Source organism: Rhinatrema bivittatum, chromosome 3 (assembly GCF_901001135.1).
Source record: "Rhinatrema bivittatum chromosome 3, aRhiBiv1.1, whole genome shotgun sequence".
Classification (NCBI taxonomy): Eukaryota; Metazoa; Chordata; class Amphibia; order Gymnophiona; family Rhinatrematidae; genus Rhinatrema; species Rhinatrema bivittatum.
Window position 1 is genome coordinate 365,256,492 of NC_042617.1, and position 27,702 is coordinate 365,284,193.

The 27,702-nt window shown below is 46.4% G+C and overlaps 1 protein-coding gene across 11 annotated transcripts in view; it reads left to right on the forward strand.

Annotated features, from left to right (window-relative positions):
• The window catches only part of SYNCRIP (synaptotagmin binding cytoplasmic RNA interacting protein), a 192,312-nt gene that overhangs the window by 38,086 nt on the left and 126,524 nt on the right, over nt 1-27,702 (forward strand). For all 11 annotated transcript variants that reach the window (XM_029595475.1, XM_029595474.1, XM_029595477.1 and 8 more), the window contains one exon: nt 16,589-16,702. In XM_029595475.1, coding sequence (XP_029451335.1) covers nt 16,589-16,702 — 114 coding nt within the window. The remainder of the gene's footprint in view (nt 1-16,588; nt 16,703-27,702) is intronic.

Genomic DNA, 27,702 nt, shown 5'->3' on the forward strand with positions numbered 1-27,702 from the left:
CGATCCATCCATCGATGCCTGCATAGGTGCCCTCAATACCTTCATAGGTGCCTCCAGTATTTTCCTCGATGCCTTCAGATCCTAGACCAGGACCTTCAGGAATACCACGTCCCGTCCTCCTCAGGTTCCTACAGGGACAGGTGCTGATCCCTATGACACCTTGACTGACGATTCATCTCAAGACACAGATGATTTACCATCGCCACCTTCTCCTACTGAAAGTAGGAAGCGTTCTCCTCCAGAGGACTTGTCCTTCATAAATTTTGTGAAGGAAATGTCTGAATTGGTTCCCTTCCAATTACAGACTGAGCAAGATGATAGGCACCAAATGATGGAGCTGTTACAATTCCTGGATGCTCCCAAGGAAATAACCTCCATCCCTATTCACCAGGTTCTTTTGGATCTCCTCAAAAAGAACTGGGAACACCCTGGTTCTGTTGCTCCAGTCAACAGAAAAGCTGATAACACCTATTTGGTCCAGTCAGCCCCAGGATTCCAGAAACCTCAGCTGGATCACCAATCCATGGTTGTAGAATCTGCCCAAAAGAGGGCAAAAAGATCAAAACCCCACTCTTCCTTTCCCCCAGGTAAGGAACAGAAATTCCTGGATGCCATTGGCTGGCGTGTCTTCCAGGGATCAATGCTTATCTCTCGGATCGCCTCCTACTAGCTGTATATGACCCAGTACAACAGGGTCTTATTCAAGCAGATACAGGACTTTTCAGAGTCCCTGCCTCAGCAATTCCAGAAACAGCTTCAAACCCTGGTACACAAGGGTTTTGAGGCAGGGAAGCATGAAATAAGATCCTCTTATGATATCTTCGACATCGCTTCCAGGGTATTTGCAACTGCTATTTCAGCAAGAAGATGGGCCTGGCTTAAGTCTTCGGACTTGCGCCCTGAAGTACAAGACAGATTACCTGATCTGCCCTGCATAGGTGACAATCTGTTTGGCAAACAGATTCAGCGGACGGTGGCGGAACTCAAGGACCATCATGAGACCCTTTGCCAGCTCTCTCTGATCCCCTCTGAGTATTCCTCCAAACAGCCTTTCAGGAAGGATACTAAAAAGTCATTCTTCCGAGAAGTCCTGTCCACCACAGTCTAGAACTCGTTCCACGAGACCTTTCCAAAAGGCCCAGTCTTGTCAATCGCAGAAACAAAAGCCGCAGGCAGCTCCTCAGCCGGGCCCTGCTTCCAGCTTTTGACTCCTGCATAGGAAGCAGCAACCAGTTTCCACTGCCTCAGATACCAGTGGGAGGTCGATTGTGCCAATTCAACAAGTGGCACACGATCACCTCAGACCAGTGGGTCCTTGCCATAATCTCGCAAGGTTATCACCTGAACTTTCTCTCCATCCCACCGGACTCCCCACCTCTACCAACGTGGAGAATATCCGACCACTCACTTCTCCTGGAGCAGGAGGTCTCCCTCCTCCTCCAGTCCAGAGCAATAGAGCCAGTGCTCTACTCCCAACAAGGCCTAGGATTCTATTCCCGGTACTTTCTAATCCCCAAAAAATCAGGCGGCATTCGTCCAATTCTGGACCTACGCGCCCTCAACAAGTACCTCCACCAAGAAAAGTTCAAGATGGTGACCTTGGGTTCCCTCCTTTTCTGCAAAAAGGAGACTGACTCTGCTCTCTTGATCTCCAAGACGCATACACACACATTGCGATAACTCCATCTTATCGCAGGTTCCTGAGATTTCTGGTAAGCCCCAAGCGCTATCAGTACCGAGTGCTACCATTTGGCTTGGCATCTGCACCACGAGTCTTCACCAAGTGCCTCGTAATAGTAGCAGCCTTCCTCAGGACTCAAGGTGTTCACATCTACCTCTATCTAGACCAGCGCTTCTCAACCGGTGTGTCGCCAAGCATCGGCAGGTGTGTTGCGTGCTCCCGGTCTCTTCCGCTGCTCTTCCTTCCCTGCTGCCGTTGCCACCGGGCTACCAGTACGTTCAAGCCCAGTGGGAACGGCAGCGGTGCTAGAAGAAGCTGTGGCACATGCGGCTGGCATTTTCTTCTTCCCGCGCCCCCCCCGACCCGGAACAAGAAGTGATACGCGGTGCATGGGAAGGAGAAAGAGCCGTGCCGCATGGAAAAGTAACAGTGGCGGCAGCAGCATCTGCCCCCGAGCAATCGAAGCAGCCGGTAATTGGGAAAGGAGACAGCAGCATGAGCCTCCCGCGGCCGATGGGATTCTTTTCTTGGCCTGCGGAGGCTGGAGGAGGAGGCTGCTGCAGCTACCATTGTACTCGGGTGGGGGGGGGGGGTGGAGAGGAAGTGAGTGAGAGAAAGAGAGAAGCAGCCAGCCAATGTGTGTGATTGAGAGCATGTATGTGATTGAGAGAAACTGGTCAGAGAGCTGCTGTGTGTGTATATGTGAGAGACAATGATGAAGCCGATCCCTACTCCCTGGAGGGTGGGGAAATTCCTCTGGGATTGGAACCATATTGGATTGTTACGGTTCTTTCATAAAGATGAGTTACTGGCTCTGATTACCCAGACATTAAAGATGCTGGGAGTCCCTGGGGCTGAATCCATGTCTGAGCCAAAGAAAGATCCTTTGATTTCTTTACCTAAAGCCTTTTTTTTTTTTTTTCCCCTGTTATGGAGGCCATTCAAGAATTGATTGATCTTGAGTGGGGATCCCTGGAAGCTAATTTCAAAGGGGGACAAGTCTTGGAGGGACTGTAGCCCCTGGATCTAAAGGTGAGAGAGCAGTTGCATTTTCTGAAAGTGGATGTGCTTGTGTGCAGTCACCAAGCGGACGACTATCTCTATAGAGGGAGGAGCGGCCTTGAAGGATGCACACTTTAGGAGGATTGGGGCCATCCTTGAGCGTGCATTTGAAGCAGTGGCAATGATTTTGCAGCTAGCTTCTTGTTGGTCTCTGGTGGCTCGCTCCTGTTTACGTCTCTCTCAGGAGGTTGATTATTTTGGTGTGAATTCCAGGGCAATGATGGAGTCAGCAGCCGCCTTTTTGGCAGATGCAGGCTGCAATTTGGTCTGTACCTCGGCCAGAGGGGTGGCTTAGGTAATAGTGGCCAGACGTCAGTTATGGCTGAGAAATTGGTCAACTAATACGACTTCCAAGTCTAACCTTACGAAGTTGCCCTTTAAAGGCTCATTTTTGTTTGGGAGCGAGTTGGAGAAAATGGCCAATAAGAGGGGAGAATCCCTGGTTTCTTGGTTACTGGAGGATAAGCAGCAGATGCCGCACTTCTTTAGCATGAGAGGTCGTGCTAGAGGATCCAAGTATTTTCGATCCTACAGAAGAGAGTAGCCTTTCAGAAGACTCGACCTTTCGGTTGATCTGTCTTATTGTTCCAGACAGCCCAGACAGGGGTGCAGGTTCGGGTAGTGGAAACCGCTCCCACCCCCGGGAACAGGAGAAAGGGGGTCACCACTCTTTTATCAGAGGTGGGTTGAAATCACGTCAGACCAGTGGGTCCTGGAGGTGATACGAAATGGATATGCACTGGAGCTTTGCAGTGTTCCTCGGGATATGTTCATGGTGTCTCCCTCCAACTCGCCGCAGAAGAGACAGTGGAGTGTACATTGTCAAGGCTCCTCAGTCTGAGCACTGTGGTTCCAGTGCCCACATATCAAGAAAATTGGGCAGGTAATTCCATTTATTTTGTTGTGCTCAAGAAGGAGGGCGCTTTTTGTCACATCCTGGATCTCAAAGAGGGTCAACTGTCATTCATTTGCGAGTGACTCATTTTTGCATGGAAACCTTGCACTCCGTGATAATGGCTGTGCAGTCAGGGGAGTGTTTGATGGTCTTTAATCTGTCCGAGGCATACCTGCATAGTCTCATCTGGCTAGAGCTCCAATGTTTTCTGCGATTATTGGTTTTGGAACATAGTCATCAGTTTCAAGTGCTGCCTTTTGGTCTGGCCACCGTGCCCAGAACCTTTTCCAAGGTTATGGTGGTGGTGGCAGCGGCGGCAGAGTTGAGAAAGGATGGGATTCTGGTACACCTGTACTTTGGGTGACTGGCTGATTCGGGTCAAGACTCTTGAAGAGAGTCTCCTGGTGTTTTGCAAGGTAATCTCCTTGTTGCAGGAGCTCAGTTGGGTGGTGAACCTGGCCAAGAGAGGTCTTCAGCTATCTCAGTTGCTACAGTTTCTTGGTGTTTGGTTTGACACGAAGCAGGGCAGGATTTTTCTGACGGAGGGTGGTATTCAGAGGTTGATGGTGCAGGTGAGTCTGCTGATGAACACAATATGCTCGACAATGTGGTCCTATCTATAGGTGCTCGGATTGATGGCGGCGACCTTGGAAGTGGTACAGTGAGCAAGGGCGCATATGCGTTCACTTCAGTGCTCCCTGCTGTCTCGGAGCCCACAGTCTCAGGACTATTTGATTCGACATCACCTGCCAATGGAGATTTGCACTTACCTGCAGTGGTGGTTAAAGGCGGATCTTCTGAGAGCCAGCAAGTATCACAGGAAATAGCCCAGCTAATGGAATGGGTGGAAGTGCATCTTCAGGAGATCTCAGCCTCACACGTTGCAGGAAAAGACAATGTAAGATTGAACTTTCTCAGCAGACAGCGTTTGGATCCAGGGGAATGGGAATTGTTAAACGACGTGCTGGGGCCTTCCGTTTCTGGACCTACTAGCGACTTTGTTCCTTCATTCGCAGGAGAGATCCAAAGTCCTTGGGAATCGATGCCTCGTACAGGAGTAGTCAAATTGCGAGCTGCTATATGCCTTCCCTCTGTGGCTCATGTTGGACAGAGTAGTCTGGAAGATCAAGGGTCACAGGAGGATGGTACTTCTGGTGGCACCAGATTGGCCCAGGAGACCATGGTAGGCAGATCTGTGAAGGCTCCTGGTAAACTCCCCTTTCCAGCTTCCGGCACACAGTGATCTGCTGCAGCAGGGGCCCGTTCTTCACAAAGATCACACTCAAAATTTTATTATTTTTTTTTTTTACAGTATGGCCCTTGAGAGGGCTCGCTTGCTGAAGCGTGGATATTCTACTGTGATTGCTACCTTGCTGCAAGCAAGAAAGTTCTACACTTCCTTAGCCTATGTGCGGGTTTGGCGAGTGTTTGAGGCTTGGTGTGAAGATCAGGGGATTCTTCCTTGTTAGGTTAAGGTCCCGCTCATTTTGGAATTTTTGCAGGATGGATTGAATAAACTGTTGGATCTTAATTCCTTGAAGGTACAGATAGCGGCTCTTGCTTGTTTCAGGGGACAAGTGAATGGTGGACCCTTGTCGGCTCATCCAGATGTGGCCCATTTCTTGAAAGGAGTGAAGCTTCTTTGTCCTCCCTTGCGGTTACCAGTGCCCTTGTGGAGTCTTAATCTAGTTTTGGATTTTTTAGCCGGCCCAGCTTTTTAATCGATGTGTAACCTTTCCTTGAGGTTACTGACCTTGAAAACAGTATTTTCTTAGCATCCAGTCAGATGAATCCAGTCTAAGTGGGTTATGCACTTCTACCAGCAGATTGAGATGGAGCAAACTGATGTCATAGTACATATACCCCTGCAGTGGCATCAGCCTGCTAATGTTCTCTGTCTCTAGCAGATGGTGGACGTGAATCTCCCTACTAGAGATTGCTTCATTTTGAAAAGGGGGAATTAAGGATAATTCATTCACCCTGCTCTCCTGCGGTGATACCAAAAGGTCCCTCCCACAGTTGAGAATTCCTGAGGTGAGTTCCGTGGTCCCTCAGATGAATTCCTTGGTCTGGTAGCTGGTTTTTCAGCCCTTGTTGACTTAGCTGCTTAAGTGGCTGAAAGGCAGCAGGTGCAGGAAGCCGAATGCGGAGGTGACAGCATATGCTGCGCCCCCCCCCCCCCCCCCCCCCCAGCCAGAGGCAGTCTCTGTACTCAGCTGGGTAAGGATGAGCTCAGGTAAGTTTAAAAAAAAAAAAATATATATATATGTATGTGTGTGTCTGTATATGTGTATATTTACAGAGACATAAAAGGAGGCTTTTGTAGCATAGGGATTACTCCTTTTTTCCCAGTCTTCATGCTCAATGTGCCATTCTGACATTCATCCCGCTATGTGGTAGGTCGAGGGATATGAGCAGCCTCTATAGGCTAGGCCCCGCTCTGAGGCTTTTTCGCTGCGCGCTGCATGGTAGGTCGCAATGGCATTTAGTGTGCTTTCTAAGGCTGCCCTCTACAGGATTGTCGGTTCGACATGTGCGTCAGCTGTGCATCCAGCTTGTGCGTCCAGTTTTTGGACGTTTAGTTGGGCCTTATATTATGTGCGTCTTAGTGATACCTTAAGTGGCCGCATGCTTACCTGTGCGCACAAGTTTTATTGTGCGCTTAAATTGTTTTACGGCGCTTATTTTTGGGACATCTAGTATTTTTGGACGTACAAAAAAAATCTAGTCGCAAACCTCTGGCCGCTGCTCAAGTGCACTGCCTGCCATAATGGCACCTATACCTAAGAAACCTAAGCATTGTTCTCTTTGCACTGCCTGTCATATTCAGGCATCAGGAGTGCCTGCTGTCTTGTGTCAGTGCTGTTTGAAGGCTCATGGAGGATTGCCTTCCTCTGATTTCACTAAGTCTGGCTCTTCCCAGCCGGATGTAGGCCTGGGTGCAGATCTCAGGTGTGATGCCTGATTTTGGGAACTCCCCTAACTGGTTCCTCGGCAGAGGATGGTAACTTAGTGAGTACGCCTCAAGTACCTCTTGGATTGGATGTTTCTACCTTCTCGTTGGTAGAGATTTTCCAGGGATTGCAGTCCTTTCTCCAGGCGCAATCTTCAGCCCTCTCTAATTCTCCCAGAGTAGAGTCGCAGGTAGGAACCTTGCCGGGACCTACCGTTAAGCGCCGGAGTACTGCTAGAGCGACAGTGGGACTTCTCAGTGGAGTTCTGGATGCACAGATGATGACGCCAATCCTGACTCCGTTGATGGTGAAATTCCTCCAGGATTAGAACCGTTTAGAACCATGCTCTGGTTCTTTCATAAAGATGAACTTCCAGCTCTCATTTCCCAGATCTTGAAAATGCTCTGAGTTCCAGGGGCAAACTGTGTGACTGAGCTGAAAAAAAAAATCCCATTTTGATATGGATATGTGCTGGAGTTGCGCAGTGTTCCTTGGGACATGTTCATGGTGTCTCCCTGCCACTCACCACAGAAGAAACAGGCAGTGGAAACTACATTGGCAAGGCTCCTCAGTCTGAGGGCTGTGGTTCCAGTGCCCACCTTTCAAGAAAATATGGGTCGATATTTAATTGTGCCCAAGAAGGAGAGCTCCTTTCATCCTATCCTGGATCTCAAAGGTGTCAACTGTCATCTGAGGGTGATGCATTTTCACATAGAAATATTGTGCTAGGTAATAATGGCCGTACAGTCGGGGGAATTTCTGACCTCTTGATCTGTCCGAGGTGTACCTTCATATTCCCATCCGAGCAGAGCATCAACGTTTTTTGCGGTTCACAGTTCTGGGATGCCATTATCAGTTTTGGGCCCTGCCCTTTGGTCTGGCCACCACCCCAAGGACCTTTTCCAAGGTAATGGTGGTAGTGGCGGCAGAATTGAGAAAAGATGGGGTCATCGAACACCCATATTTGGACAACTGGCTAATTCGATCCAAGTCACTGGAAAAGGGTGGCAGAGTGACCCGCAAGGTGATCTCCCTGTTGCAGGAGCTCGGTTGGGTGGTGAACCTGGCCAAGAGCAGTCTTCAGCTGCTCAGTCGTTGGAATACCTTGGAGCTCGGTTTGACATGAAGCAGGGCAAGGTTTTCCTGCTGGAACTGTGCATTCAGAAGTTAATGACACAGCTCCGTCTGTTATTGAATATTCTGTGCCCGATCCTATGGTCCTACCTGCAAGTACTTGGCTTAATGGCGGCAACCTTAGAAGTTGTCCCGAGGGAGAGGGCACATATGTGTCCTCTTCAGCGCTCCCTGCTGTCTCGGTGGAATGCACAGTCTATGGACTATTCGATTTGGCTCCAACTGCAGTGGTGGCAAGGAAGGGAGTTTTCCTAACTCCACCGGACTGGCTAGTACTGACAACAGATGCATGCCTCCTTGGTTGGGGAGCTCACTGTCAGGAGCTGATGGCGCAAGGGTGCTGGAATGCAGAAGAGTCTCTCTTGGAACATCAATAGACTGGAAGTCAGAGCGGTCTGGTTGACATGTTTGCAGTTCCGCGACAGGCTGCAGGGTTGATCGGTCCAGATAATGTCGGACTGTGGCTTACATCAATCAGCAGGGAGGAACTAAGAGCCAGCAAGTGTAGCAGGAAATGGATCAGCTTATGGAATGGGCAGAAATGCATCTTCTGATGATCTCAGCATCACACATAGCAGTAAAAGACAATGTAAGATTATTGGTTGTTGGTATCATGAAATATATTCAAACATTTTTAACATTTTTTTTTAATTGCATATAATATTTCTTAAAAACTTCTCTTATGCAGCTCTCCTTTCCCTTCCAAATGCACTTTTGAAACCACTTTCCCTTGCTACTTGAAAATGTCATCTTTCAAGCGGCAAGGCAAAGTGGTTTCCAGAGTGTGCTTGGAAAGGGGCAGGAGAGCTGCATAAGAGAAGTTTTTAAGAAATATTATATGCAATTAAAAAAAAATGTTAAAAATGTTTGAATATATTTCATGATACAGACAACTAATACTTGTAAAGTATAACTGGCTAAACAAGGTTGAAATTGCCTGATACCAGAGTACCAAAAACAGAAATAAACAAAATAAACATCAAGAACAATTTATATTAAAGAATTGGTTAAAAGCAGAAAAAAAATAAAAAGCTCAAATTTACCATTGCTCATAATTCTTTTGGAAGGGAGTGCCATATAGTAGGCCCCAAGCAAGAGAAGGCTTTTTTTTTTGTCTTTGTCTCCGCAAGTCTTATCCGCCTCTTGTGTGAACCTCTCTGCTATAACCTCGTGGGTACCAGAGTTCTTCAAAGATTTAAAAATTAAAAGCAGATTCTTAAACTGAATTCTGAAAGAAAGAGGAAGCTGTGGGATAGCGGAGTAACTTCTTAGGTTGGAGGCATGTATCACACTGACTACAGCCTTCTTAAAGATTTCACTTTTATTATAATGCAACAGCTTTACACTGTTAACTGTTTACCTACAGCAGTATAACTTACAGCTCCACCTTAGGACAGGCATGTAACAGGAGCTGCCTTTTGGAGACACGGGGCCTGTCTGTTCCCAGCTAGGCCCACATTCTTACTCCTGCTTTGCAGAGTCCTCACAGAGCTCTCTCTTTCTCTGGAATTTAGTATGGACCAGGCTAGATGCCTGGTCCCACATAGGTTAAGGAAGGGTTTTAGGGCCACTCCTCAACAGAAACCAATGCAGAAATTTCAGAGCCAGTGTAATATGATCATGGACTTTTTAGGCCCTGAAGGATGCAAGGTGCCACATTTTGAATAAAATGAAGTCTTTGTAATTGAGATTGATTTAAATAAACCTCACACTGCGAATTGCAGAATTTTGGTGACTAGTGATATGAGCATGGATCAGTTGTCATAATCACTGGTAAAGTACGGATGTAGATCCCAAATCATTGTTTGTTTTTAAGTATGTTGTAATTGCTGCATCTGTTTGGTTAATTTGTTTTATATATATTTTATGTTTTTTTGAATTTTTATGTATATTTTGCTTTGGAGAAGAGACGACTGAGGGGGGATATGATAGAGGTGTTTAAAATCATGAGAGGTCTAGAACGGGTAGATGTGAATCGGTTATTTACTCTTTCGGATAGTAGAAAGACTAGGGGGCATTCCATGAAGTTAGCATGGGCTACATTTAAAACTAATCTGAGAGAGTTCTTTTTTACTCAACGCACAATTAAACTCTGGAATTTGTTGCCAGAGAATGTGGTTAGTGCAGTTAGTATAGCTGTGTCTAAAAAAGGATTGGATAAGTTCTTGGAGGAGAAGTCCATTACCTGCTATTAAGTTCACTTAGAGAATAGCCACTGCCATTAGCAATGGTTACATGGAATAGACTTAGTTTTTGGGTACTTGCCAGGTTCTTATGGCCTGGATTGGCCACTGTTGGAAACAGGATGCTGGGCTTGATGGACCCTTGGTCTGACCCAGTATGGCATTTTCTTATGTTCTTATGTACACTAGCCTTGTTAACTTGCTCTACAAGCAGTATATTAAATTTAAATAAATAAAAACAAGCCTATATTGTACTTAAAATACAGTTCCTGAACATACCCAGATCAGTCCAGAAAAGTGGGTTGTGTATCCCTACTGAGGGACTGCCACCTGCAGTCCCTCAGTATTTCTCTGACTCCAGCAGTCTTAGTTTTTTTCAGGGTAGTTAGGAAATTTATTTTATTTTTCCTTCTCGTTTGCTTCCTGAGGTGTTAGGCACCTTCATGGGCCATCCCTCAGTGGAAGCTGGGTGTCCGGGGGGTTAGACACCCCTGACTGTGTTCCGCCCGCTCCGTCCCGGGGTGTACAGGCTGGGGGCTCCTGGTCTTCCTACCCCTGAAGCTGCTCCCTCAACCCCTGTTAGTGCAGGCTTCAGTAGTTTAGTTTAAAAAAAAAAAAAAAAAAGTCTCTTCAGTCTGAGGTAAGGAGTCGGCACTGGGGGGGGGGGAGCCTGCTGTGCAGCAGGCTGTGGGGACAGCTTTGAGCCGTCGCAGTTTCGTTTCCTTCCTCTCCCGGGTCTCCGGATTGATAGTGAAGGTAGGCAGTGTGTGTACCGGGTCCAGGCTGTGTTTTCAGCACCGGGGTGGCTGAACAGCGCAGTTCCTCGCGGAGGCCTTGTTTTTTTTTTTGGTTTTTTTTCCCGCGCTGCCGGCGGCGCTCGCGCAGCTGCAGGTCTCGGGCCTATTTTTTTTCTTCAGCTGCTCTGACCGCGTGGCTACGCGGCCCGGCATGGTGCCGTGAAAATTGGCGGTCTGCCGCTCCTGTGGGGCGTGCGGGCAGAATTTGAACGCTGTGTCGTTGTGCCCAGACTGCTCCGGTTTGGAAGGCCCGTCGGGGGTAGCCCCTCCCCCCCGCGGGGTGACTTGCGACACTCTGAGGAAGAAGAGGATTCCCCCCTCCCGCTTTGGTTCCCATGGCAGTAGATCTGATGTTGGGGACTGGGGAATCGGCCCCGCAGGACCCCCAGATGGGGAGGTAGAGGTGGGAGATTTTCCCCCAGAGTTTATCTTGTTGATGCATCGGGCCTTTTTGGCATGGAGGCAGACTTCCTTAAAGAGACCCAGGTGCGCTGGGGATCCTGCTGAGCCCCCTCTAAAGCAGGGACATCCTGCAGCCACCCAGCAGTGCACGGTGGTCCGCTCTCGTCCTGGGGAGGATGGTCACAGGGATCCCCATGACCCAGGTTTTGGGGCAGGGGCGGCACCGGTTACGAGAGTGGGGGTCGGATCTGCGCAGCTACCTGGTGTGGATCTGGACCTGAATCCTGATCCGGTGGACATGGATACGGATGATCCTGATGGGGATGACCTCCCTTCGGTGGAGGGTGATGATCCTACTGTTGTCTGCGTGTTTAAGCGAGATGAGCTTCGTCCGCTTATTCCCCAGGTACTGGATGTCCTCGGTCTTAAGGTTGCTCATGAGGATTCTGATAATGAAGGGATTAATCCGGTTCTGGATGGTATTCGGGGACCATCAACAGCTATCCCACTGCCTAAGAAAGTCCGAAAGCTGGTGACCTGCGAGTGGGATACTCCGGATGCAGGCTTAAGGGTGGGTAGGGCGATGGGAAAGCCCTACCAGCTGTCTTCAGAGGTGCTGGACCTGCTGAAGATTCCGAAAGTGGACACAGCCGTCTCGGCGGTCACAAAGATGTCTATGATACCCGTGGCGGGATCTGCCGCCTTAAAGGACATGCAGGACCGAAAGCTGGAGATCCAGTTGAAGCGGGTTTTTGAAGTGGCCGCTTTGAGCCTTCAAGCGACAGTCTGCGCTAGTCTTATGCAACGAGCATGCCTGTGCTGGCTCCAAGAGGCGAGTACTAATGCGGCGGACGCTGACGGTAGAGCATTGCAGCTGGCCCGTTTGGAAGCCGGAATTGCCCCATCAGTCGGTGGTAGTTGAGCCTGCACAAAAGAAAGCCAGAAGACTGCAACCACATTCTTCAACACCTCCTGGCAAGGACCAAAAATTCCTTGATATCTTAGGTCGCAAGATATTTCAAGGTTCTATGCTAGTGTCATGCATAGCTGCATACCAACTTTACATAACACAATATCAAAGAAATCTCTGGAAGCAGGTTCAGGGAATAGCTGACTCTCTTCCCCAACAGCAACAAGATAGTCTCAACGCCATACTACATAAAGGCCTTGAGGCTGGCGAACATGAGGTTCATGCTGCGTATGACTCCCTTGAAACAGCTTCTTGCATGTCAGCAACAGGAATCAGCGCCAGGAGGTGGGCCTAGCTGAAAGCCTCTGACTTGAGATCTGAAGTCAAAGACAAACTTGCCAATTTGCCATGTACCAGTGAAAACCTATTCGGCAACAAGATGCAGTGGCTCAGTTGAAAGACCATAATGAGACCCTGCAACAATTATCCACAGTAACTACTGAGGCCCCTTCTTCTGCTCGAAGATCCACTAGAAGGGACCCTAGGAAACAATTTTATCGCCCATGCAGATATTACCCACCTGCATCTCGCGTGAATCCAACTAGACTGTCTCAGAAAACACATCCTCGACAGCCCAAGACATCCAGGCCTCAGCTACCACTGCAAACAGGCCAGGCCTCTGGATTTTGAGGCATTTCCAGAGAACAGCAATCCCTCCATAAATCCAAAACCAGATTTTGCCAGTAGGAGGTCGAATTTGCCACTTCATGACCAACTGGCTCAACATAACCACAGATCAATGGGTTATATCCATCATAACCCAGGGATACCATCTAAACTTCCTCATGGTACCCTTGGACTTACCACCAAATCCTCTGTGGATGCAAGAAGATCACAAATGTCTTCTAGAGTCAGAACTGTCCACCCTTCTGGGCACCAGGGCTGTGGAACCTGTTCCCCGAGCACAGCAGGGCAGAGGGTTCTACTCCTGCTATTTCCTCATTCCAAAGAAATCCGGCATCCATCTTAGACCTCCGCAATCTCAACAAATTTCTATGAAAAGAAAAATTCAGAATGGTGTCCCTGGGCATCGTGCTTCCCCTTCTGCAAAAAGGAGATTGGCTCTGTTCTCTGGATCTTCAAGATGCTTGCGCTCACATTCCAATATTCCCACCTCACTGCAAGTATCTGTGTTTCCTCATGGAACTTCAACATTTTCAGTACTGGGTCCTGCCTTTTGGACTTGCCTCGGCACCCCGGGTATTTACAAAGTGCCTAGCAGTGGCTGCGGCCCACCTACGCAAGAAAAGCATACACGTCTTTCCTTACCTGGACGACTGTCTCATCAAGAGCCAATCCAAGCAAGGAGCCCTCGACGCTCTCAAGCTCACTATCAATCTGCTACACTCTCTCTAGGATTTCTTATCAACTACCAAAAATCCCAACTGACTCCATCTCACCTCCTGACTTTCATTGGAGCAGATTTGGACACCACAGTGGCAAAGGCTTTCCTGCCCAACGACCGCGCAGACACCCTCTCCAGACTAGCTCTATCTCTGCGCACAAAGAAAATAGCCTCAGCCCATCAATTCTTAAAGTTGCTGGGACACATGGCTTCCACAGTCCACGTCACACCTATGACCAGACTGGCCATGAGAATGGCAATGGCCTTTGAAATCTCAATAGCTCCAAGCCATTCAACCACTTTCATCCCGGATTCAAGTAACCCACCAGTTACGTCTCTCGCTTCTCTGGTGGACGAACAAATTCAACTTGCTAACAGGTCTACCTTTTCAGTAACCAGTTCCACAAATAACTTTGACCACAGATGCATCCACCTTGGATTGGGGAGCTCATGTGAACAATCTTCAAACTCAAGGTACTTGGACACAGCTCGAAGCAATGTTTCAGATCAACTTCCTAGAGCTTCGTACTATATTTACTATATGTTATGCTCTCTATGCGTTCAAGGACTGCCTTTCATACAAGACTGTTCTCATGCAAACAGACAACACAGTTGCAATGTGGTACTTGAACAAGCAGGGAGGCACAGGCTCTTATCTCCTCTGCCAAGAAGCCGTGCAGATCTGGGCCTGGGCCCTTGCACACTCCATGTATCTTCGGGCCACTTATCTGGCAGGCATGCAGAACGTGGTAGCAGATTGCCTCAGCCAACAGTTCCATCCCCACGACCCTGTGTTAATGACCAGAATCTTCCAATGCTGGGGTCAACCAACAATAGACCCCTTTGCATCCAAACTGAATCACAAAGTGGGCAAGTTCTGCTCCCTGCACAGGCAACAAAACAAGTTAGCCATGAATGCCTTCGCTCGCCCCTGGAACACAGGCCTCCTATACGCGTAACCCCGATACCACTGATAGCCAAAACCCTTGTGAAGCTACAACAGGACAAAGGGTCAATGATATTCATAGTCCCGTATTGGCCTTGACAAGTATGGTTTCCCATGCTTCTCAACCTCTCGATCAGAGAACCCATTCGCTTGAGCACAGCACCCACTCTCATAACTCAAAACCAAGGCAGGTTTCGCCATCAGAACCTTCAGACCCTATCCCTCACAGCCTGGATGTTGAAAGCTTGATCCTCCAACCTCTCAACTTTTCAACTGATGTCTCTCAAGTGCTTGTAGCCTCACGAAAGCCTTCCACATGAAAATCCTATCATTCTAAGTGGAAAAGATTCACCACGCCATCTCTATTAGACTATCTCTGGCACCTTTCAGACTCTGGTCTCCAGACTTCTTCGGTGAGGGTACATCTGAGTGCTATCTCAGCATACCACAAAGGAGTTGGGGGATGCCCCAGTAACAGCACAACCCCTTGTTAGTAGATTTATGATGGGCCTGCTACAACTCAAGCCCCCTCTATGGTCAGCAGTCACTGAATGGGACCTAAATGTAGTACTTACAAGGTTCATGCGCTCCCTGTTTTAGCCTTTGCACTCCTACGATGTTAAATTTCTTACATGGAAAGTTCTCTTCCTAGTAGCCATTACATCTGCTCGAAGGGTTAGTGAGTTACAAGCACTTGCCACATACTCACCCTATACAAGGTTCCTACGTGACTGATTGGTCCTATGTACTCACCCTAAATTCCTTCCCAAGGTGGTTACTGACTTCCACTTGAATCAGTCCATAGTTTTGCCCACCTTTTTCTCACGGCCTCACTCTCACCAGGGCGAGAGAGTTTTACACAACTTGGACTGTAAACGTGCACTTGCATTTTCCCTAGTCCGCACTGCAGTCCACAGGAAATCCACCCAACTCTTTGTTTTTCTTTTGACAAAAACAGACTAGGAGTTGCAGTGGGCAAACAAACTCTCTCCAACTGGCTAGCAGACTGTATCGAATTCTGCTCCGAAAAAGCAGGCCTTCCTCTCCAGGGACGAGTGAAGGCGCACTCAGTAAGAGCCATGGCAACCTCAGTAGCACACTTATCGTTCAGTACCGATTGCTGACATCTGCAAAGCTGCAACATGGAGCTCTCTTCACACATTTGCAGCACATTACTGCCTAGACAAGGATTGACCTCTAGACTCTGCATTTGGTCAATCCATCTTGAAGAACTTATTTCCAGAATAATCCAACTCCTTCCACATCCAATCTGTTGTGATTTTCAGGCTGCCTCATTTTTTCCAACAGTACGCCAGTTGTTGTGCCTGTTGCACAAGTTGTACGCTGTTGGTCCAAACAAATATGAGTCAGCCTGTAGCTTGCTAATCACCCACATGTGAGGACTAGCATCCTGCTTGTCCTGGGAGAAAGCAGAGTTGCTTACCTGTAACAGGTGTTCTCCCAGGACAGCAGGATGTAGACCTCACGAAACCCACCTGCCACCCCGCGGAGTTGGGTCCTAAACGTTTTATTATTTTATTTTTTCGCTCGCACCTTTTGCTACAAACAAGACTGAAGGGAGACCCCTGTGGCTGCAGGGGTCATGGCATGCTCAGTGTGCCAGTGAAAAGTTCTAGAAACTTTGACAGAAAAGTTTTCTGTGATAGGGCTCCATCCAGTGATGTCACCCACATGTGAGGACTACATCCTGCTGTCCTGGGAGAACACCTGTTACAGGTAAGCAACTCTGCTTTACTGGAGATATGTCTATCAATTTTGGATGCAGATTTTGCTTTATGATCATTAAAACCCTTCCCCCCCAACTTATATTCTCATGCACATTGAAATTAAAAATAATTATCTTGTCATGCAGAACTCAATAATAAATCATACCTATAATGCCAGGTTTCAGCAATACGAAATATATCCAACTGATACAGCTCTACTACATTTAAAAGATAATCCTGCTTATGGTGAATAGAATGGGCATTCACATAGCCCACACCAAGTTGTTGAGTACCTTTACAGTTATATTGTTTATAGAAAGTGTTTTCAAATGGAAGGTATGTTAAAAATCTGTGTGAGAATTTTGATATACTGTTATTGTAAAGAGTTAAAGCTATGATAGCACAGCATTTGGCATAAAGTTCATTTATTTGCTTAGGTTAGTCTGCTTTTGTTATAGTATTGTCTTTCTTCTTTTCCGTGCCTTTCTCTAGGCTCTTTTGGAAAGGACAGGGTACACACTTGATGTGACCACTGGCCAAAGAAAATATGGTGGACCTCCTCCAGATGCTGTACATTCAGGACATCAGCCTTCAGTTGGAACAGAGGTAAGGAACAGGATAACAAGTGTAATAGATTCAAAGACCTACAGTTGTGACTGCAAACTACCGGTACATTTATTCTGAAGATTACTTTTTATTAATTTAAAATGACTGCACAATAGGTTCTGCAGAAACAAACTCAGCTTACCTAGATAGTCCCTGGAAAATTTAGCTTTGATACCTATACCTTGAGTAGGCAGATCATCTTAACACAGTTCAGAATCCTCTGAAGTCTTAAATGTATGGGAAAAAATAGATCATTTTTGGGGCAGTTTTTAAAACTGAATGTTGATGCAAAGTCTGGGTATTTTTACCCTTGGACTTTGTACCAATTTTCAGATAAAAAGTATGTGCATGTCAAAGGAAAAATACCTGCAGAAATTTTCACCTCCTTTTTTAGATATTTTTCCAGTCCAAACATCATTTATTTTTGAAAATGCAAAACTGTGTTTTGCTGCCTCCTCCTCCACCCCTCAACCTAACCCTACCCATAGATTGCCCCCAGTAATATGTGGGTAGAAGTATGCATGTTAAAACAATATTCCTGTTCTTATCCCAGATCAGTCCAGACTCCTGGGTTTTTCCCTCCCTACCAGCAGATGGAGACAAGAAAAACTTTGCTGACACTGCTATTTAATCTAGTGTGCCAAGTGTAGTCTCTCAGTATTTCTCTGTCTCCAGCAGATGGTAGATGGCAAAATCTGCAGTCTAGGTTGTTAGCAGTGGCGTAGCTACGGGTGGGCCTGGGTGGGCAGTGGCCCACCCACTTTCCATTCAGGCCCACCCAAATTTCTTTGCAAGACACTGCAGCCAATAAAAGCAGGCAGCATCAGCAGGCACCCAAGGGAGAAAAAAAAATAAAATCAGCTGGTGTGTTGCGGCTCCTGGTGTCCCACAGCCCCAGTAATACTTCCCTTTACCTTTTTCCTGCCCCCGCGGGCCAATGGGAAACCTATCTTCTTCCTGCCCCCGTGGGCCAATGGGAAACCTCCTATCTTCTTCCTGACCCCGTGGGCCAATGGGAAACCTCCTCCCTTCCTCCTGCCCCCGTGGGCCAATGGGAAACCTCCTCCCTTCGACCTGCCCCTGCGGGCCAATCGGAAGCCTTCTTCCTGCCAGTGGAAGGAGGAAGCCTCTGATTGGCTGGTGGGGCAGGAAGAAGGGGGTCATCAGGGTGGGAGGAGTGGCAGTGTTCAAGCCACGGGCTGGAAATGCAGGGTAGGGAGGGTGACTGGGGTGTGTGTGAGACAGAGACTGAGCAGGGAGGTGACTGGGGTGTGTGTGAGACAGAGACTGGGCAGGGAGGGTGACTGGGGTGTGTGTGAGAGACAGAGACTGGGCAGGGAGGGTGACTGGGGTGTGTGTGAGAGACAGAGACTGGGCAGGGAGGGTGACTGGGGTGTGTGTGTGAGACAGAGACTGGGCAGGGAGGGTGACTGGGGTGTGTGTGAGACAGAGACTGGGCAGGGAGGGTGACTGGGGTGTGTGTGAGACAGAGACTGGGTAGGGAGGGTGACTGGGGTGTGTGTGGGGTGTGAATGGGGTGTGTGTGAGACAGAGACTGGGCAGGGAGGTGACTGGGGTGTGTGTGAGACAAAGACTGGGCAGGGAGGTGACTGGGGGTGTGTGTGAGACAGAGACTGGGCAGGGAGGTGACTGGGGTGTGTGTGTGAGAGACAGAGCTGCTGCTCCTGGTATGTGCTTTCAAGGGAAAGGAGTAGGAGAGTTGCTGGAGATGGTAAGTAAAAGTGGCATTTTAAGTTTATTTTTCTTGATTGACTGCCATTTTAATTATTGAGTATTATGTGATGTGTCTGCTGTTTTGAAATATTTTATTGATATTTGGACAATGTTTAATAATTTTTATGAGTTTTGTTGGATGTTATTCTGTTCATCAGCTGTTTTGAAACATTTATTAATATAGTTTTACAGTTATTTCTGTGTGGGGCTCTATAGCAGCTTGGCTTGTTCTGTTTTCCTAATAGGAGGTGTATTAGTGTTTAGGACCTGATTTAATATTTGTAGTGTTGCCTTTTCATAGATAGGGTTGTTATATGTTCCATAATGCAGGTGTAACTTTGTGCGGCTTAGTTTGTGTGCATTATTGCAGATCCTGGGACTGTTAGGTGCTATATTTCTCTTTCCATTTCTCCAGGTTTGCACTGCATGCAGAGTGACTTTTTTTGGTTTTCCATTCCAGTTTCTATCTCCATATTTATAATGTGTGGTCCTTTCTGTACTTTGGTGAAGGTCGGTTCTGTGTGTGTGCCTGAGGTGAGGTATTTTACTAGCATGTAGGCAATTGTATCAATCTTATTTGTGGATGCAGAGTGTATGTTTACATGATGATAGCTTAGTAAATGACAGGGCTGGATAGCCTTTTTCTCCTGTCTACCCAGTTATCCTCTCCACACTGCTAAGGATACATCCCAGCTGTCAGCCAAAGGATGTGACCACCTTCAAGACATCTCTTTATCCAGAACAGTCTTTTTTTCTGTTCTTCCTTTGTAAAGAAATGGGGATGAATGTCAGGAGCCCCTGGACTCGAATCAGCAAATGTCAGCATCAGAGGAAGACTAAAACTAAATAGTTGAGTCATAGGAAAGGAAAATAAATCTTCAAAGATATTTATCTGTTTTATTGATACAGATTAATAAGGCATTTGCTCAATTATGGTAAATATTTTGGTACAGATTCAATGTTGAAGGAACCCTCTTTCCTATTTTCTTAAACTTATCAAACGCAGTAATTCATGACCATCATAATAGGCATCATTGTGTGGTAAAGTATACCTTTGTCACTCTGCCTTATGCTTAATCATAGGTCAGTCCATATTTTTAAGTGTTTTTGTTGCTTAATTCACCCCAGTGATATACTCCAATATCTTAATTCACCCCAGTGATATACTAGCAATAATCTTGTGTTACATCAATTCTTCTTAACCACCATCGACTTTGAGCTTGATGCCCTCAAACTGTCAGCAATATGAGAATTCACTATATTGCTGTTCTATGCCCGACATTGCACAATGTTTCGGACTAGCATCGAGTCCTTCTTCAAGGGCGTAATATATTCCACAGCATGGCGTATCTTGGCGTGGCATCAAGCTCAAAGTCGATGGTGGTTAAGAAGAAGTAATAACATCGTATTATCCAGATAAGTTTGGTTCATAATTTTCAACATAAGTAACCTTGAATTGATGTAACAAGATTATTGCTAGAAATTTGGAGTATATCACTGGGGTGAATTAAGCAACAAAAACACTTAAAAATATGGACTGACCTATGATTAAGCATAAGGCAGAGTGACAAAGGTATACTTTACCACACAATGATGCCTATTATGATGGTCATGAATTACTGCGTTTGATAAGTTTAAGAAAATAGGAAAGAGGGTTCCTTCATCATTGAATTTGTAATTAGTTTGAACCTAGTTCCATCTTAAAAGTACATTGCCTTTCTGAGCTTTTTTCAAGTAGAAATATTTTGGTACAACATTCCAGAGGGTTTTAAAACATCTCACAGAATACTGTGATGTATGATGAGATATCTGTCTTTATAGTAGACTAGTATATGGTTCTTTGTAAGTTATGAGATACTGCCACTTGAGATCTCTTTAAGTATAATTGAAATGCTTCCATAACTATATATTAGGTTTAGCATTGGTAGCTGCTTGAAGTAATTGAGTTTAAAATATTAAAAGTATAACAGCTGTAGCAGATTATTTAGAAATCTATTGTCAGGTGTGTGTGCGTGTGAAAGTATTTATCAATAAGAATATGAATTCCATGGCTCAGACTTTTAGTGCCCACCCATGTTAACCTTGGGCCCAGCCAAAAATTCATTTCTGGCTACGCCACTGGTTGTTAGGAAAAAAAAAAAGCGGTTGGGATAAAAAGAAGAGGGCAAGAGATTCCAGTCATTCTCCCAGGGGTTTGTGAGGTTTCTGGTGGGACCACCCCCCCCTAGTTGAGGCAGCTGAGCAGCAGGTTGGTGACCCTTTATGCAGGTTTGGAGTGTAGGACTGAAAACTGGAAGTCCAGTTGCCTTGTTGTCCCGGCTGGCTTTCTGATGCAGTACTGATCTCTGCAGCACTCCTGTCAGGAAAGTATACTGCCCCTTTGCTTGTTTTGTTAAAGTTATAGAAACAAAAAATCCGGTCGCAAGGGAGCGGTGCTTCAGAGTGCAGAAATGAGGGGTCAGAGCGGCTGCTTTCGGAAGGGGGTTGACGATCTCCACTGAGCCAGTGAGTCAGTGCTCTTACTGACGGGGAAGCCATGCAGCAAGCAGGCAGGTAGCACATGCAGCAGTCTTAATGACTCAGGCTAAGAGGACTAGCAAGAGCTCCCGTTCATGTGAGGAAACGCATGTGAACCTTTCCGCTGCGGGGCTGTGCAGAAGATTTGTCTCTAAGGTGAAGGTGCCTCAAGGGAGAGTAATGCAGTTTCGGCGGTGAGTTGTTCAGCACAGCTGGCAGGAGCAGGGCAGTTGACCACATGGGTTAGCGCGGGAACGGCAGCCATTTTGAAATCATTTGCTGGGGCAGGGGAAGCCTCGGCCCGGGCAGGGGATTCTCCACCATTGTTATCGGCTGTTCAGGAGGACTCTGAAGATGCGGATGCAGATATGGAGGACCTGCAGTACAGGGAGTCAATTGACTTGCAGGATTTTTCGACAGATTTTATGTTGCTCCTGCATAAAACCGTTCTTGCCAGAAAGGCTTCCAGGGGGAGGTGATCGGGGTTGCATCCCGGCACTAATTTGTCTAAAAGACAAAGAGTAGACTCTACACAAGGGTCCACGAGAGTCTGCCGGGTCCTAGGCCTAGCAGGTGAGAGAGGTAACGGTGGTGGGGCCGTTTGGCAATAGTGACCATTATATGATCAAATTTGAATTAATGACTGGAAGGGGACAGTAAGTAAATCCACGGCTCTAGTGCTAAACTTTCAAAAGGGAAACTTTGAGAAAATGAGAAAAATAGTTAGAAAAAAAGTGTACAAAAGGTGTGGACATTGTTTAAAAAAAAAAAAAATACTATCCTAGAAGCACTGTCCAGATGTATTCCACACATTAAGAAAGGTGGAAGGGAAGGCAAAACGATTACCGGCATGGGTATAAGGTGAGGTGAAAGAGGCTGTGTTAGCCAAAAGATCTTCATTCAAAAATTGGAAGAAGGATCCAACAGAAGAAAACAGGATAAAGCTTAAGCATTGGCAAGTTAAATGTAAGACATTGATAAGACAGGCTAAGCGAGAATTTGAAAAGAAATTGGCTATAGAGACACAAACTCACAGTAAAATCTTTTTTTAAATATATCCGAAGCAGAAAGCCTGCAAGGGAGTCGGTTGGACCATTAGATGATCGAGGGGTTAAAGGGGCACTTAGAGAAGATAAGGCCATCGTGGAAAGATTAAATTATTTTTTTGCTTCGGTGTTTACTGAAGAGGATGTTGGGGAGATACCCGTTCTGGAGAAGGTTTTCATGGGTAATAATTCAGATGAACTGAACCAAATCACAGTGAACCTAGAAGGATGTGGTAGACCTGATTGACAAACTGAAGAATAGTAAATCACCTGGACCGGATAATATAAATCCCAGGGTTCTGAAGGAACTCAAAAATGAAATTTCAGATCTATTAGTTAAAATTTGTAACCTATCATTAAAATCATCCATTGTAACTGAAACTGGAGGGTGGCTAATGTAACCCCAATATTTAAAAAGGGCTCCTGGGGTGATCCAGAAAACTACAGACCAGTTAGCCTGACTTCAGTGCCAGGAAAAATAGTGGAAAGTGTTCTAAATATCAAAATCACAGAACATATAGAAAGACATGGTTTAAAGGAACAAATTGTCAGCATGGCTTTACCCAAGACTAGTCTTGTCTCTCAAATCTGATTCAATTTTTTGTAGGGATTAATAAACATGTAAATAAAAGTGAACCGGTAGATGTAGTGTATTTGGATTTTCAGAAGGCATTTGACAAAGTCCCTCATGAGAGGCTTCTAAGAAAACTAAAAAGTCATGGGATAGGAGGCGATGTCCCTTCGTGGATTACAAACTGGTTAAAAGACAGGAAACAGAGTAGGATTAAATGGTCAATTTTCTCAGTGGAAAAGGGTAAACAGTGGAGTGCCTCAAGGATCTGTACTAGGGCCCATGCTTTTCAATATATTTATAAATGATCTGGAAAGGAATACGACAAAGTGATCAAATTTGCAGATGATACAAAATTATTCAGAGTAGTTAAATCACAAGCGGATTGTGATAAATTGCAGGAGGACCTTGTGAGACTAGAAAATTGGGCATCCAAATGGCAGATGAAATTTAATGTGGATAAATGCAAGTTGATGCATATAGGGAAAAATAACCCATTCTGTAGTTACATAATGTTAGGTTCCATATTAGGAGCTACCACCCAGGAAAGAGATGTAGGTGTCATAGTGGATAATACATTGACATCGTCAGCTCAGTTTGTGCGGCAGTCAAAAAAGCAGACGGTGATAGGAATTATTAGGAAGGGAATAATGAATAAAATGGAAAATGTCAAAATGCCTCTGTATTGCACCATGGTGAGACTGCACCTTGAATACTGTGTACAATTCTGGTCGCTGCATCTCAAAAAAGATGTATGTACGATGGAGAAGGTACAGAGAAGGGTGACCAAAATGATAAAGGGGGATGGAACAGCACCCCTATGAGGAAAGACTAAAGAGGTTAGGGCTTTCAGCTTGGAGAAGACGAATGGGGGGCGGGGATATGATAGAGGTCTTTAAAATCATAAGAGGTCTAGATCAGGTAAATGTGAATCGGTTATTTACTCTTTCGGATAATAGAAGGACTGGGGGGCATGCTATGAAGTTAGCATGTAGCAAATTCAAAACTAATCAGAGAAAATTCTTTTTCACTCAACGCACAATTAAACTCTGGAATTTGTTGTCAGGGGATGTGGTTAGTGCAGTTAGCGTAGCCGAGTTTAAAAAAGTTTGGATAAGTTCTTGGTGGAGAAGTCAATTACCTGCTATTAATCAAGTTGACTTGGAAAATAGCCACTGCTATTACTAGTAGCATGGGATATACTTAGTTTTTTGGTGCTTGCCAGGTACTAGTACCCTAGATTGGCCACTGTTGGAAACAGGATGCTGGGCTTGATGGACCCTTGGTCTGACCCAGAATGGCAATTTCTTATGTTATGTTCAGGGCGGCAGGCCAGTTCCAGAGAGGACTCTGAAGACTCCGATGCAGGGAGTGATCCAGCTGATGCGGATCCAAATGCAGCGCTGGATAAAGACTTGGCACAAGATTTTTCTGATCTAGGCGAGGTGATGGTGATGGAGAGGAATTGATCCCAGGGTTGTCTGCCTGTTTAGAAGAGAGAAGTTGTGCCTGATTCCACATGTGTAGGCATTAAGATGGCGTAGGAGCAGTTGGATTGGGAAGGTGCAGATTCTGTGCTGGATCGGTTGAGAGGCCTACTCATGAAAGTCTGTGAAAAAGCTGGCGGTCCATGAGTGGGATACTCCGGGACTGGTCTGAAAGTGGGCTGAGCGATGGCAAAGTTGTATCCCTTTCCAGAGGATGCGCTTGAGGTGTTAATGCTTCCAGAGGTGGACATATCAGTCTCAGCGGTTATCTAGAAAACCACCATCCTGGTAGCGGGGTCCATGACGCTGAGGGGCACAGGACCAAAATTGGAAATTCACCTTAAAAGAATTTTTGATTTTTTGACATCTAATATTCATGCTGTAGTGTGCAGAAGTTGTATGCAGAAGGTGTGTTTGTGTTGGATGCAACGACTTCAGGAGCACAGTGCAAATAGCTCAGCTGCAAATAAGCAGGTGAAATGCCTTGAGGTGGCTGTGGCTTATGTGGTGCATGCTGTCTTCCAGAATTATGTCCATGGTTTCAGCCAGGTAACTTCTGTGGCTGAGGAATTGGCTGGCAGATGGCTGGTTGAAGTCTCAGCTAGGTGCTCTTCCTTTTAAGGGCAAGCTATTGTTCAGAAAGAACTTGGAGCAATTGGTAAAGCACTTGGGAGAGTCTGAGGGGCTCTAGATAACTGAAGATAAGCCAAAGGGTGGTAAGAGGACTTTTTCTACCCATCCCCGCTTTCGGGATACTAGAAGGTATCACCAGAACAGAGGACCGTCAGGTGCACAGAGGTCAAACTTGGTCAAGACACAGTCCTTTCAGGGCAGATGCAAGCCCGTTAGGGACAGCCCTAGCCAGGGAACCGGGGGAACTAAGCCCTTACATTGAGATGAGGCCGGTTCACTCTTCTCCAAAGGTCGGAGGGTGTCTGGATCAAAATCACAGTGGACCAGTGAGTTCTGGAAGTGATAAGACATGGTTACGCATTAGATTTTCTCGGTTGCTCCAGGAGGTTTATGTTCCTTCTCCTTTGTACGTCCCTGGCCAAACGGGTAGCTATGGATCGTTTGTGGCACTTGGAGGCCATAGTACCGGTCCTCTGGGAAGAACGGAAAAGAGGAAGATATTTCATTTACTTCGTGGTAGCAAAAAAAAAGGAAGGGTCCTTCTGACCAATTTTGGATTTGCAGAAAGTCTATGCAGCCTCTGAGTGCCTCTGTTTCAGATGGAAACTCTTCATTCAGTCATGGTGGCGGTATGAAAAGGAGAATTCCCAAAGTCTTGGATCTCACAGAAGTGTATCTACACATACTCCTTCGGCCTGAGCACCAAAATTTCTAAGGTTTATGGTTCTAGGAGAGCATTTTCAGTTTCAGGCCCTTCCATTTGGGCTCGCCACAGCACTGTGTACGTTCATCAAGGTAATGGTGGTGGTGGCTGTGGCAGCTCTTCCGATGGAAGATATTCTGGTGCACCTATACCTGGATGACTGGCTTATTTGAGCAAAGTTGGAAGTCTTATGTCAGCAGGCGATACAGAGGGTTCTCAGCATGTTTCGTTCGCTGAGTTGGGTAGTGAACCTGGCAAAGAGCAACCTAGTGCCCTCACAATCTTTGGAGTATTTGGAGTCATGATTCGACACCAAGGTGGGCAAGGTGTTTGTCAGCGAACAGGATAGAGAAGCTGCAAACCCAAGTTAACCATTTATTTTGTCTCTTGATACCCAGACTTTGGGATTATTTGCAGGTCCTGGGGTCGATGTCGTATGCGCTGGGTCTAGTTCTCTGGGCGTTTGCACATATGAGGCCTCTTCAGCAGGTGCTCCTCTCCCACTGGAATCCTTTGTCGGAGGAGTTTCACTTTGTTCCCTCTCGAGGGGAAGTCCAAAGCCAGTCTTTCATTGTGGCTTTCTTTTTCCAGTTGGTAACAAAGAGTGGAGTTAGAGATTCCAAAATTGGTGGTTGTGACTACCGATGATGGCCTGGAGGATTGGGGAGCAGTTTGCCAGGGGCAGGCAACTCAGGGCTGATGGTTGGCTGAAGAAGTGTCTTGGTCTATCAATTGATTAGAAACGAGGCCAGTTAGTTTGGCATTGCTTTCGTTTCGACAGCGGTTGATGGGTCGACCAGTGCGTGTCTTATCGGACAGCGCAGCAATGGTGGCTTATCTCAATTGTCAGATGGTGGCTTGGGAGACTCAGGAGTTTGTCTAGGCAGAGCAGCACCTGGTGGCTCTGGTAGCGTTCACCATAGCAGGGGTGGACAACATTCAAGCAGACTTTTAGTTGTCAGATACTAGACCATGGCGAGTGGGAGTTGGTAGAGGAGGCAATGATCCTCATTTGGGCCAAGTGGGGTGTTCCTCTCATGGATTTGATGGTGTTGCGGTAGAACACCAAAACTTCCCACTTTTTTGGTCGCAAAAGAAAGTACAGGTGGAAGGAGTCAATGCTCTCCTTCTGCAGTGTCCACCGGGGATCCTTTTGTATGTGTTCCCTCTGTGGCTCTTGGTTGGGAGAGTGATTCGGTGAATGCAGAGCATCAAGGCAAGGTGATTCTTGTGGCCCTGGTGCCTGTGGTTCACAGATCTCATAAGTCTGGCGGTGGATAGCCTGCTGATGTTTGGACATCTTTGGAAGTTGCTTCAGTTAGGTGCAGTCTTTTGGGATCAGGCAGATTGCTTCTGTCTTGTGGCCTGACTTTTGAAAGGCATCGATTTGAGAAATAAGGGTTATTCCGAGGATGTCTTTACAATGTTGTTACAAGCTAGACGACCTTCTACATCTTTGTATGTGTGTGGAAGGTGTTCTAAGTGTGGTGTTTGGAACAGGTTGTAAAGCCTAGTCTGACTTGATGTCTCATATCCTGACGTTTTTGCAAAGGGATCTGGTTAAGGGTTTGGCGTTTAACTTCGTGGTGCTGGGATGTTTTCGGGACAAGGTGCAGGGAATGGCTCTTGCTCCACATCCAGATGTGGTTCGTTTTCTTCGGGGAGTGAAACATTTGTATCTCCCGGTAAAGAGGATGTGTCCTCCATGGAACCTTGATTTGGTTCTCCAGGTTCTTTGTGGAGAGCTGTTTGAGCCCTCAAGGAAGAGCGTCTTTGAAACATTTGACTCGGAAGGTCATTTTTTTGGTTGCTATTTGTACGCCCAGATAGATTTTGGAGCTTCAAACCTTGTGGTGTAAATACCCTTTTCTACAGATTTTGGGGGTGGGTGAGTCGTTGAACGGTTACATCTTTCCTATTGAAAGTGGTCTCTGCCTTTCATCTCAGCCAGACAGTGGAGATTCTGGCTTTTTCAAATTTGGATTCGACCATGCCCCAAGCGAGAGAGCTTCATTTGTTAGATGTGCATCGGGCATTATTGAGAGATCTCAATATTACAAACAGTTTTAGGACATCAGATCACCTCTTTGTTCTATGGAGTTCACCAAAGAAGGTGTCTAAGGCCTCCAAGGCTACTATTGCACGTTGGTTGAAAGAGGCAATTGGTTCAGTTTACATCTGTAGAGAGAGTCCTGTTCCTGGGGGTTTATGGACACACTCAGCACATGTGCAGGTAGCCTCCTGGGCAAAGTGTCAGTTGGTGTTTCCACAGGAAATTTGTTGAGTGGCAACTTGGACATCTTTGCATA